The sequence below is a fragment of the Mobula birostris genome, chromosome 22 (assembly GCF_030028105.1).
Source record: "Mobula birostris isolate sMobBir1 chromosome 22, sMobBir1.hap1, whole genome shotgun sequence".
NCBI lineage: Eukaryota > Metazoa > Chordata > Chondrichthyes > Myliobatiformes > Myliobatidae > Mobula > Mobula birostris.
In genome coordinates this window covers 13,644,120-13,656,845 of record NC_092391.1, presented here as the reverse complement: position 1 = coordinate 13,656,845, position 12,726 = coordinate 13,644,120, and the positions used below count along the sequence as shown (strand labels likewise).

Here is a 12,726-nt window from a genome sequence, read left to right as displayed (position 1 = left end):
TGTCAGGGAGTACAGTAGTGTTATACTTCTGGAAAATATCTTGGTATTTTTTAATTTGCTTGTAATAATATTTCCTTCATGTGCTGCGTGTGAGTTATATGTAACACACAAAAAAGTTGCTGGTGAACACAGCAGGCCAGGCAGCATCTGTAGGGAGAGGTACAGTCGACATTTTGGGCCGAGACCCTTCGGCCGGACTAACTGAAGGAAGAGCTACTAAGAAATTTCCTCCCACTTTCAAATCTCTTACTAGCTCTTCCTTCAGTTAGTCCTGACGAAGGGTCTCGGCCCGAAATGTCGACTGTACCTCTTCCTAGAGATGCTGCCTGGCCTGCTGTGTTCACCAGCAACTTTTTTGTGTGTTGCTTGAAATTCCAGCATCTACAGATTTCCTCATGTGTGATTTATATGCACTCTATTGCTTGAGAAAACTTATCTTATTTATGATAAATTCTGTCCCATATGCTACTATATTTCCTGCTGATTATTGGTAAGGAAAGCTATAGTATAATCTCATTTTTTTTATTCTTTAATCCTACCCAAATAGCCTCATGGACTTTCACCCGGGCTATCCTCTCTAAGTACTGCTGTGATGTTCTCTGTAATAAATAATGCAATTCCCCTTTTCTTTCTTCTAGCAAAAAATTAAACGGCTGGAGGAACTCAGCAGGTCAAGCAGCAGTTGTATAGGCAAAGGGATAACAGATACTCTGCATCTACAGTCTGCTGTGCCTCTCTTACTTTAACCTCCGTCTCCCTGAAAGCATCAATACCCAGGAACATTGAGCTCTCACTCCTGCCATCCCTCAAATATGCTTCTGTAGTTGCTGTATCACAATCCCTCATGCTGGGTTCATCTGCCTTTACCTGTGAGGCGACTTGCAGTAAAATAAATGCAGTTTAGCCTGTCAGACCAACCTTCCTTTCTGTCCTGCTTTAACCTCTTGTATTTGCTTCAGGTTTCTTATCTGATAAACTACTGGACTTAAAGTAGTTGTGTAAACCTTCTCGAGGAGTACTCCACACAAGGATATTGGTTTCCCCACCAGTTTAGATGGAGTTTGGCCCTCTTGTGCTGGTCACCTCTGCCCCAAAAGGGATACCATTTGACAAAATAGCTGAATTCCTCCTGTCTCCAACAGATCTTTAAACACACATTCATTTTCCTTATTCTCCTTTTCCTACACTCATCTGTACAGGCATTAATCCTGAGATTACAACCCCAGAAAGCCTACTTTTTAGCTTTCTACCTAACTCCCACACTTAGTGGATAATTACTTCAAGATTTGAGATTTAGAAAGGAATTTTGGATGCATAAATTGAAAGTAATTACTGCGCCTGAGCTTAATTTAATAAATTAATTCACTTCATTGCTTGCGAGCAATACAGTCCCCTTATTAGACATTCAATATGATATAGCTGACAATCAAATTTATATCAGTATTTGCTTCAATCCAGGAAGTTGTAATTAATATCGTTGGGGACAGAAAACCTCAGAATATTTTAAAGACTTTTAAGTTCTGCATGTGACAGATTTCTGACATACCATGAAATGCACGTATAGTGCATTCCAGTTAATTGGGCTATCAGTTCATCAGGGTATCCGTTTATTTGGGACGACTCTTAAATAACAAAAACTAATTGCGAAAATAGCCGGGATTCACCTTGTTTATTTGGAACAGTATACCGCTTAATTGGGAAAGGAGACTGTTGCCAAACAGTTTCTAACTAGTGTCAATTGTATGCATTTGTGGCCCCTAGACGTTGCACAGTGGTTAGACCGAACAGGGTTTAACAGCATCAGTTGCGCGTGTTTCAAAGAGCCATGATTTTTGTCACTGATGGTTGGCGACAAATGAGCAGTAAGACAGTTCAGAATTGTTTTACTCACTGTGGTTTCAAGCACTAAGACTTGGCAATGACAGAAAAGGCCAGAAGTGAAAATAAAATGATTTCGTTACTTCAACAAGTTAGGAACTATGAAGAATTTGAAGGTATCAACAATCATCTTGAATGGTTACAATGAAATTGAAGATTTAGAGGATGCAATCATTGAAAGCTTTGTATGAAGCAGTCCATTGTCTATATTAGGTGTCTGCACTGATTTTGTTCATTTACAGTCAATCAAAAGAACACGGCAACATACACCTGATGCATTCCTTCAACGTTAACTGTTAAGAACTAATACATTTTGATAGTATTGTAGTGGTATTAGTAGTGTTCTAATTTGTTCTGTATTTTATTTAAATATATAATTTGTTACTTTTTTTTATATCTTTTTGTCCATTTCCATGAAACTTCGGCTAATTGAGGCAGATGCTTAATTGGGCCAAAATAGAGTGGTCCTGATGTGGCCCAATTAACTGGAATCCACTGTATAAAGAAGATAAAGGAGCAGCAATAGGTGTCTTAATTGTTTGCTGCTCCTTTGTTCAATCCAGTCATGGCTGTTTCTTGAGATCAATAACATATTTTGTTCTCTCCCCATACCACTTTCTGTGTTTTGTATCTAGAAATTTATCTGTATTTTTTTCAAATACATTCAGTATCTTGGCTTCCGTAGCTGTGGTTATGAAACTCTACTGTCAATTGCTGGAGTCTGCAAATGGCTGCCAAGACCTCAAGTTCTGGTATTTCCTCTGCTGACCAGCATCTTGCTCCCTTTTGACTTGGTGTTTAGCTATTTGTCATATATCTTTGTGGCATACTTATAACAGCTCTTGTAATATAACCTGATCAGGTATTTTTGCTAATTTCAATGTTTTGTATGAGTGCAACCTGTTTCACAGCTCCGGTGACCTGTGTTTAACATTGACCTCTGTGCTGACTATGTGGAATTTTCACATTCTCCTTCCGACAGATTGGGTTTCTCAGAATATTGCGGCTTCTTCCCATACCCCAAAAACATGAAGGTTAATTGGCCACTGTAAATTGACATTAATGTGTAGGTGCAAGGAAAAGTCTGGAGGGAATTCATGTGAGAGAGTTTGGAATAAAATTTGGATTACTATATCTAGGACTCCAATTCCACACTCTGACCTTGATCCCTGGATCTCGAACCACTTCCTCCTGCCAGGGAAAACACACTCCCTGTGTGCACCTTGTCAAACATTGTCAGAATTAAATACATTTTAATGTGATTCTTCTGAAGTGCATACAGACCTAGTCAACCCACTTTTTCTTCATACATAGTACCCACCTCCACCATACCAGGAATCAGTTTGGTGAACCTTTGTTGTAACCATACCCACTGTTTTTTTTTGCCAATTCTACTTGTTTCATTATCTGAAAACTGCTGAAGGTTTGTGTTATAGCACTAATGTATCATGACAAGAATGTTTCAGACATCATAAAGAAAACGGCTTAATTTTGTTTGAACACAATTATTGCATCAGCTCTCAGGAGTTTCATCTGATCATGTACCTTTCATGGTAGATCAAAGAAAACCCCATCTACGTAGTCTATCAGAAGTTGCTCAGCTTTCATTTCAATTGTTGAGTTAACTCTGACTGATTAGTTGCATATGATTTTAATATAGTATTCAGGTAGAAAATTACCATGCGTGAATCTTGATCCAACGTTGGGGATTGTCAAATACCTCGGTGATAGTACTTTTGGATAATTTTGCATCTACCTACCCCACCCTTGCCAACTAAATGTTCCCATGTCAGAATCTTCAAAAGAGACATCGGCTATTGCAGTTGTTTTGTATAATACAAATGTAATGTAAGTAGTGTGGATAGAATTTGGGTTTCAAAATGCCAAAATTTTTAAATCTCACAAAACTCTTTCAGTTGAAGTACTTAACACTATCACAGTGCCAGCGACCCGAGTTCAACTCCGCTGCTGTCTGTAAGGAGTTTGCATGTTCTTTCATTGACTGCATGATTTTCTTGCGGGTGCTCCAGTTTCCTCCCACATTCCAAAAACATGCGGGTTAGTAGGTTAATTGGTCACTGGTGTAATTGGGTGGTGTGGGCTTGTTGGGCGGGAGGGCCTGTTACTGGGCTGTATGTCTAAATAAAATAAAACAATTATGTTGTAATGCAAAGACAATTTATTAGGAAATTTTGCTTTGTTCGTATACCATCAGAGAACAGGGCTTCCGTGTGACAGGAGACAGAAGGAATTTGAGATGCATTTTCTGATTTTTTCTGTGTAGATACAACATCAAGCTGGTATTTACAAATAAGTTGTAATGTGCATATCTTACAAGTATTTACATGTTTTATTTTCAGAATTTCACTGTACATATACTTATGTTACCTCTGGTACAGCTAATACTACAAGACTACTTGTCCCTATTAGCTTCAAATACAAATAAAATCTCTCCCAAAATTGGAAGTTATGGTTACACATTTCAAAAATACACTAATATTGATTATTAAGATATAAATTTTGAAGCTTTTTGGTGTAGAAAGGAGCTTAACTTTCTAACGTATTAATGTTAACCTGATAGTATAATGCATACATTTTTGTAAGTTGCAGACAAAATAAAATATTAGTTTACTATTTGCGTCATAACCTTAAAGATTAGTATGCTTCTGATGATAGTGCAGTATTTGTTATTGGTTTGTTTACACATGACTGAAAACACATGTACACATGGCATTCTTTGCTACTTTCCAAATAATTTTGGAGACATTGATCTAGACTTTCTGCTTGACTTGCATGTGTTTTATACTCTTTACTACCACCTCTGGTGGAGATTCACATTAAAATGACAGCAACTTTTAATCATTTCAAACAAGAGGCTGTATTGCGTTGCAGCGTACTTGCTGTAAGTATAGTATGTGGCAGTGTTTGATATCTATTCCTTGGCATCATGAGATGAAAGAGTTCACTTGCATGCAGTGTAGTTAAGGCTGGCAAAAGTTGTCTTAAGTTTTAATGACAGCATGATTGCCATCAGTTTTGGAGATTGTAGTTTATTCCCTTTAAAATGCAAAATCTGTTCAGTTTTATTTAAAATGTGCATTAAGGATACCTTCATGCCTACTATATTGCAGAGATCTTTGTTGCATGTTGGCATATTGCCAGGAGTTTGGAAACTACTGAAAAATTAATCTGACCCAAAAATATCAGTCAATTCATTACAGGAACAAGCAGAATCCCAGCACCACTGAGAAGTGCTGACAATACCAGACCACTGTAGTATATCCTTTATGAGAGGAAACTGGACAATCTCAGCACATTCCATCGCACTGATTGGCATTGACACCTCTGTCCACCAGATTGCTGGTGTGGCGAATGGAAGAATGCCATTCTAATGCAGTGAGTCGCGGGGCTAAAGATAATTGTTGGGTCAAGTGGAAGGAGCTTTTACAGTGGATCTGCCTGTGGTGCACTCACAGGGAATCTGTGATGTAGGTTGAATGTCCTGAAATTGAATAGTTACCTTTTCTCAACACTGATGTTCCTCTCCTTAGTGAAATTAAAATGTTTGAAAAATATTAAATTCTGTGTAAATACTCTTTCAAAAATATTCTATAACAGTAACATAGATGAAGTATGAATTTAACGAATTGAATTTGTGTACAGCATGCTGGTAAAATTATGACCACATGCTATTGACTGTGTCTAATTACAGCACTGTGGGCTGCTTCAATTTAAAAATAATTTTAAAATAATGTTGTTCGCAGGTGACTATAATAAACTGCTGGCAATTTTGAGCTTCAAAGGAATTTTTTAGCCTGAAGGCAGGAGCCTACATGTCTATCTGATTTATGCAGCACACAAGGGAGACTGAAAAGACTCTTAGGAAATATAAGATTTTATCCCTTACCTTTTGAGTTCCGTTCAGTTCATAAGTTATCAATTCTGCCACAGTTAATCTGCTTTCAAATTTCAGTTATTTTACTGACCTGAGGCAAAACTTTATTAATTAAACATTCTCCACAACTGAAATTGTGTGAAATGTATTCCGGTACAATTCCTGTCTTTGAGAACTGACATTTCCTGAAAATCCTGTTTCCATGGGCAACCAGTCAGCTTTTCAAGCAAGTGTACCTTCCTGTCTTGATATTTTACTTAAAAAGAAAATTCCATGTAAAGGCTGGGGTATTTCTCACTGCCTGAGGATGGTGGATTGCCTCATTTTCAACTGTGAAATTGAGTTGTTCATGTTTGGATATGTCTTTATTGTCACTTTCAAAACAAAAGCACTAAACTACATTCTTTTGGAATCATTGACAAAACTAGATAATCTTATTGAATAATTAATGTTTCTTCTATTCTTATTAATACATCATTCCCTATGTTTTAATAAAATGAATTTTAATACTGAGTGGTAAAAATATGTCCAACATGCTAAAATTAACACAAAGATAACTTAAAGGTAATTTAAAGTAACCGACTGAATAATTTTTAATGCAAGTCAGTAATATTTACCTTATTTATCTTTTAATATTCTGTACAGGTGAAGCAAATGACAAACTAATGAAGATTGAATATCTCAATTTACATATAAATTATTATTAATCTAATTAACAAGGGCTAGAGCATACTTAAAGTTCTGCATTAATTCTTGAATGAAATGGAATTCATCTGCTGTCCAGCTGTGAACTTGCCTACTTGACCCAAACTCCTCTAATGTTAACTTGATTGGCTCATTTCCGTACTGCCTTTAAGTTACCCTGGGCCCCATATATTCTTTGAAAACCTGGAATAGATTCCTAAAGAGCAGCTACTTGTAGCATATTGTGTTAGTGTTTTACTTTAATACTTGGAAGATGATGGTAAAAGGGGATTTGTAAGAGTAAGCTATTGGCAAAGAAATGTAGCTACAGGATATAGGTGTCTGATAAGTATCATTTTGAACATCCAGATTAACTCAATGCAAATGGACTGATTCCAGTTCAGGGTTTTTTTAAAGCTCAACTTTTGTTCATTGGTCCATTCAGCATTCAGTTTCCAAATGCAACAAGCGTATCTCAGAGTAGTGCAGAACTATGACTATAACAACAGGCTCGGACAAGCTTTTTAAATAAAAGTTGCTACGGAATATTGCTTTGAACGTTAACTCTAATGAAGGAGTCTCGGAACTGAGGAGTTTGATTTGAACAGATTGAAGAAATTATTGGCAAAGCAACAGATGACAAAATGTCAGTTAACAGCAGAAAAATCTCTGGACGTCCATCCTATTACTACAGACTGTTGGGGAGGTCACGTCTTCAGAGACAACGCAGTCGCTCCAGGAGTCGCAACAGGCCAGGCAACAGGGGTAATACAATAGGTGTGATATAATATGAGATTCTGCAGAATCTTGAAATTCTGGTTAAATCCTTGTTAAAATGTGTTTTCAATGTTCTGAATGTGAAATGACAACATGAGTCTTGCATGCCTGCAGTGCTTGTTTCCTACCTTGGCAAAACAGTTTTCATTGTATTAATGTGCAAAACCAATATCAGAAAACGCTTGTCTAATTCACACTTCATAAAGAGGGTGTACTTCAATTTTGTTGTAGTCTAAGTTCAAGTGTCTTTCATGGCTAATCAATTTGATCATAAATGAAGTAAGTTATTCAAACCCACAAGTATATACTTTAAGAAACAAGCAAAGTAATAGAAACTGGTTTCTAGTATATTACTTTTTAATAAGTATCCAGGTTGTTGTTCTTTGAAAAGCACACTTTTTAGTATAAAATCTTAAACACTGGCACAGTTTGCTCTCCTGTCATAGGTTTCTGTATTATTATAATATAGAGCTGAAAAAGATCTAAAGCTGTATATAACCTTAAAATGAAACAAGCTATACCTTTAAACCTAGTCTGGAAAATGTCTCATCTGAGTTCCAACACAAAACAGCTCTGTTTTATTGATCACTTTTTATGGTAAAGCTCAAGTGTCTTCTGTGATCAAAGATATACTTGGCAGACATGTAAAGATTTACTGTATAAATAAATGGACTAACATTGACTTGACCAAAGCATGAGTTGCTGTTAAAAACATAACACCTGTCATTTTGTGTATGTGTGTCCTGATTTAGTGAAGGCTTGTGGCAGCACACAGTAGAAGACAGATCACTAAGACAGTACTTGCTTGAGGTGCTGCTCTGGTTAAATCACAGTTTGCAGAGGTATTTGTTAACTCCCTAACAATGGCTTTTAAATAAAATGTTAACTAACTCAGTAGATTTATAGTACTTTCTCATGGAGCTGAAAGATGAGCATACTCAAATATAGAAATATCCATATTTACAATCCAAAGCTAGTATTGAATATCTGTTACCTTGTACATCTACTTGAAAAAAAGATCCAAATCCCTTCATAAATGTTAAAGTAATTTTGAAGTTAAGGTAGATTAATACTGATAAAATGATAAAATTGGCACATATCGCATGATGTCAAGGAAGTGAAAGCCCAAGGAATGTAAGAGAGAGTGGCAAATTGAATCCAAGTCAATGGTAGAAAGATAAATTGATGAGTATTTTGTGACTGAAAAGTTGTTACTATTGGGTTTCAAAGTAAATTTATTTTCAAAGTACATGTGTGTCACCATATACAACATTGTGATTCATTTTCTTAAGGACATACTCAGTAAATCCATAATAGAATAACAACCATAACAGAATCAATGAAAGACTGCACCAAGTTGGGTGTTCAGCCAGTGTGGAAAAGACATACTTTGCAAATAAAGAAATAATAATAAATAAACAATAAATATCAAGGACATGAGATTAAGAATCTTTGAAAGTGATTCCATATGTTGGAGCATTTCAGTGATGGGGTGAATGAAGTTATCCTCTTTGCTTTAAGAGCCTTGTCCTTCAGGGGTAATAACTGTTCCTGAATCTGGTAGTGTGAGTCCTGAGGCTCATACTTCGTGATGGCAGTAGCGAGAAAAAAAAATCATGCCCTGGATGTTTGGGGTCCCTAGTGATGGATACTCCTTTCCTATGACAACACTTTGTATATATATGCTCAATGGTGGGGACAGCTTTATCCATGAAAGACTGGGCCGCATCCACTACTTTTAGTAGGATTTCCATTCAAGGGCATTGGTGTTTCCATACCAGGCTCTGATAGAGCCAGTCAATATACTCTCCACTATACATCTATGTAAATTTATTAGAGTTTTAGATGTCATGCCAAATCTTCGCAAACTCCTAAGGAAATAGAGGCACTGCTGTGCTTTCTTCATAATTGCGCTTGCGTGCTTGGCCCAGGACAGGTCCTTTGCAATAATAAACCCAGGAATTTAAAGTTGTTGACCTCTCCACCTCTCCTCCGATCAGGACTGGTTCATGGACCACTGGTTTCCTTCTCCTGACGTCAATTTCCCTTCTATATGCTGATTCACCGCTACCTTTGATTCGGCCTACAACAGTGATGTCATCAGCAAACTTGAATATGGCACTGGAGTTGTGCTTAGCCACACAGTCACAAATGTAAAGCAAGCTAAGCACACAGTCTTGTAATGCACATGTGCTGATGGAATTTCTGGAAGAGAGGTTATTGCCAATCCAAGCTGACTGGGGTTTGTAAGTGAGGAAATAAAGGATCCAATTGCCCAAGAAGGTACTGAGGCCAAGGTCTTGGAGCTTATTGATTAATTTTGAGGGGATGATGGTATTTAATGCCGAGCTGTAGTTGATAAAGAGCATCCTGATGTATGCACCTTTGCTATCCAGATTTTCCAGGGTTGAGTAAACCCACAGAGCTCGACAATTGGTCCCTAGAAAAATTGGGAATTCAGTCCAGAGAGATGCAAGATAAATGCAAAAGGCAATGGGAGGATGTGTGCATACAAAAAAAAGAGATGTGGAGCAGGCATTCAGCCTCTTAAACCTGATCTTTCATTTAATCAGCTTGCAGCTCATCAATTTGTAACCTTTACCCAGTATTAGTATCCACCCATGGTGACCTCCCACCCCCCCCACCCCCCACCCCAACACATATCTAACTGAATTCTGCCTTAAAATATTAAAAGTTTCAATTACTGTTTCAAAAAGTTGTGGCCTCTGGAGGGAGGGGGGAAGAAATCACCCTATGGCCCCTCCTTCTGATTTTTGATTTCCCATGACAGGAACCTTCCACTCCACGTACACTCAATCCAGCCTCTTCAAGATGTTGTATCTTTCAATCTGCATATAAAGCCATTCATTTCAGGTAATGGTCCAGTAAATCTTCTCTGAACTGCTGCAATGTGTTGGCATACATCACTAAATAAAACAAACTCTATGCACTGTATTCACTTAAACTATTCTGACCGTACCTTCGAAATCTGGAACCTCTACCCGCAAGGAGGACCAAGACAGCAGATACCATGGGGACATGACTACCTGAAGGTTCCCTTCACAGAATCCTAACCTGACAATTTAGTGCTAGCTCTGTATCATCACTGACCCTTAAAAAGATGTACTCTTTCCCCTTCAGAACTGGAAGTATTTTCACAAAAGAGACTGCAGCAGTTCATGAAGGAGGTTCACCATCACTTCAATCTAGATAGGGATGGACAATAAATGCAGGCTCCAGGACAATGAAAGTAATGACCTGATGCATAATCTTCCAACTTTTGTATTCAATTTTCCTAGTAATAAACAATAGTAATCTAAATATTCTGTTAACTCACCTAATGACTTGTTGTACCAGGAAAGTACCATTTTGCAAATCAGGCACTTGGACACCCAGATTCTCCCCCCACATCTCAGTTTTGTAGACTATCACCATGCAGAATTTTTTTTAATCCTTTGCCCTCACTTGTACTATGAGCAGTTTTGGGCCCTTTATTGAAGAAAGGATGTGCTGACATCAGAGAGGGTTCAAAGGAGGTTCACGAAAATGACTCCAGGATTGAAAGGCATGTCATATGAGGAATATTTGATATTTCTAAATCTCTACTCACCGGAATTCGGAAGAGTGAGGGTTGATCTCATTGACACCTATTGAATGTTGAGAAACCATGATGGGAGTGGATTTGGAGAGGATGGTGGGCGAGTACAAGACCAGAGGACGCATCTCAGAATAAAGAGGTGTCCTTTTAGAACGGAGATGAGGAGTAACTACTTTAGCCAGAGAGTGGTGAATCTGTATAATTCGTTGCCACAGGTGGCTGTGGAGGTCAAGTCATTGGATATATTTAAGGCAGAGACTGATAGATTCTTGCTTAGTCAGGGCATGAAGGGATATGAGGAGAAGGCAGGAGATTGAGGCTGAGAAGGAAAATGGATCAGCAATGCTGAATTGTTGGAGCAGACTCAATGGGCCAAATGGCCTAATTTTGCTTCTATATCTTATGGTCCATGTGGACAATTCTATATTTTCATAAATTATATTCCATTTGCCATATTCCTGAACCTAAGTACGAGGGGTGATTGATAAGTTCGTGGCCTGGGGTAGGAGGAGTCAATTTTAGAAAACCTAGCACATTTATTTTTAAATATAGTCCCCTCCTACATTTACACACTTAGTGCAGCGGTCCTGGAGCATACGGATCCCTTCTTTGTAGAAGTCGGCATCTTGGACCTCCAGAAAGTGGCCCACAGCAGGGATGATTGATAAGTTCGTGGCCTTAGGCAGAAGGAGATGAGTTATACAGTCCTGGTTACATGCACGTGCAGTTCAACTCTGAGTGATTGTGCAGAAAGTTTGAAGTTAATAACTCATCTACTACTACCTTAGGCCACAAACTTATCAATCACCCCTGCTGTGGACCACTTTCTGGAGGTCCAAGACGCCGACTTCTACAAAGAAGGGATCCGTATGCTCCACGACCGCTGGACTAAGTGTGTAAGTGTTGTGCTAGGTTTTCTAAAATTGACTCCTTCTACCTTAGGCCACGAACTTATCAATCATCCCTTGTATATTTCTTTGTAGTCTCCTTAGGTCGTCTTCACAACTTACCTGCCTAGAATCCTAGAATATGTCATCAGCAAATGTGAGAAGCCCTACTGTTAGTGCTTTCATCCATGTCACTCGAATGCTTTGCAAACATTTACAGCCCCAGTATCATCTCTATCTCAGACTATTTCCTTGCTCTCACCAATCAGAACAAAGATCATTTATTTCCTGTTACCCAGTCTGCCGGCCTTCCATCAGCACCAAAGTGTTAACCTCCTTCATACTGAATAGTAGGATGGAGCAAAGCAACTTTATGGTGTACCTTTTAATGGAATAAGACAGGCCATTAAGGTGTTTGACAACCCTTATGGAGTACATACCGTTGTTAGTGAAGGCATGGAATATACTAGCAGGGAAGTCTTGCTTTAGTTGGTTACAACATGGCTAGCCCATGTTTTCAGTGTTATGCACAGGTCTAGTTTCATCTTTACAGGAAGGAAGCTGCAAAGGACACTTAAGGTATCGTTGTAAGGATTAGAAAATTTTAGTTTGATGAAAGATTGGATTAAAAAAGTTATTTTCCTTCCAGAGGAAGGTGAGGGAGAGAATTGGGATGGATAAGGTTATGGGAAGCCCAGATAAAATATTAGGAAGGACTTATTTATCTTCGATACAACACACAAGAGATCCTAGATGTATGGTAAGGTAATTGTTGAAAAGCTTGAAACGGAGTTGAGGAAAAGGGTTTTTACTCAGACTGGAACTCCCTGCCTGCTTTGGTGGTGGAGGAAAATAAAACCCTCATCTAATTTAGTTTGGGTCTTCCCTAGGTTATGACAGGGCTCTGTATCTGTGAACTGTTCATAGGTGGCAGAAGATGTGTGTAGCTTCAAGCAGTTGGCGAAGCCATTCCACTGGTTTCCCAAGTGCTCATTCGTATGTACAGC

General features: G+C 38.2%; 1 protein-coding gene across 4 annotated transcripts in view; it reads left to right on the top strand.

Moving 5' to 3' along the window:
• Positions 1–12,726, top strand: part of LOC140186135 (disabled homolog 2-interacting protein-like) — a 606,748-nt gene that overhangs the window by 220,544 nt on the left and 373,478 nt on the right. The window contains exon 1 of one of the 4 annotated variants that reach the window (XM_072240041.1): positions 6,943–7,222. The exons of the other annotated variants lie outside the window; for them this stretch is intronic. Coding sequence (XP_072096142.1) covers positions 7,102–7,222 — 121 coding nt within the window. The 5' untranslated portion in view covers positions 6,943–7,101. Of the gene's footprint in view, positions 1–6,942; positions 7,223–12,726 lie in introns of those variants that run through there. 4 annotated transcript variants of the gene reach the window in all.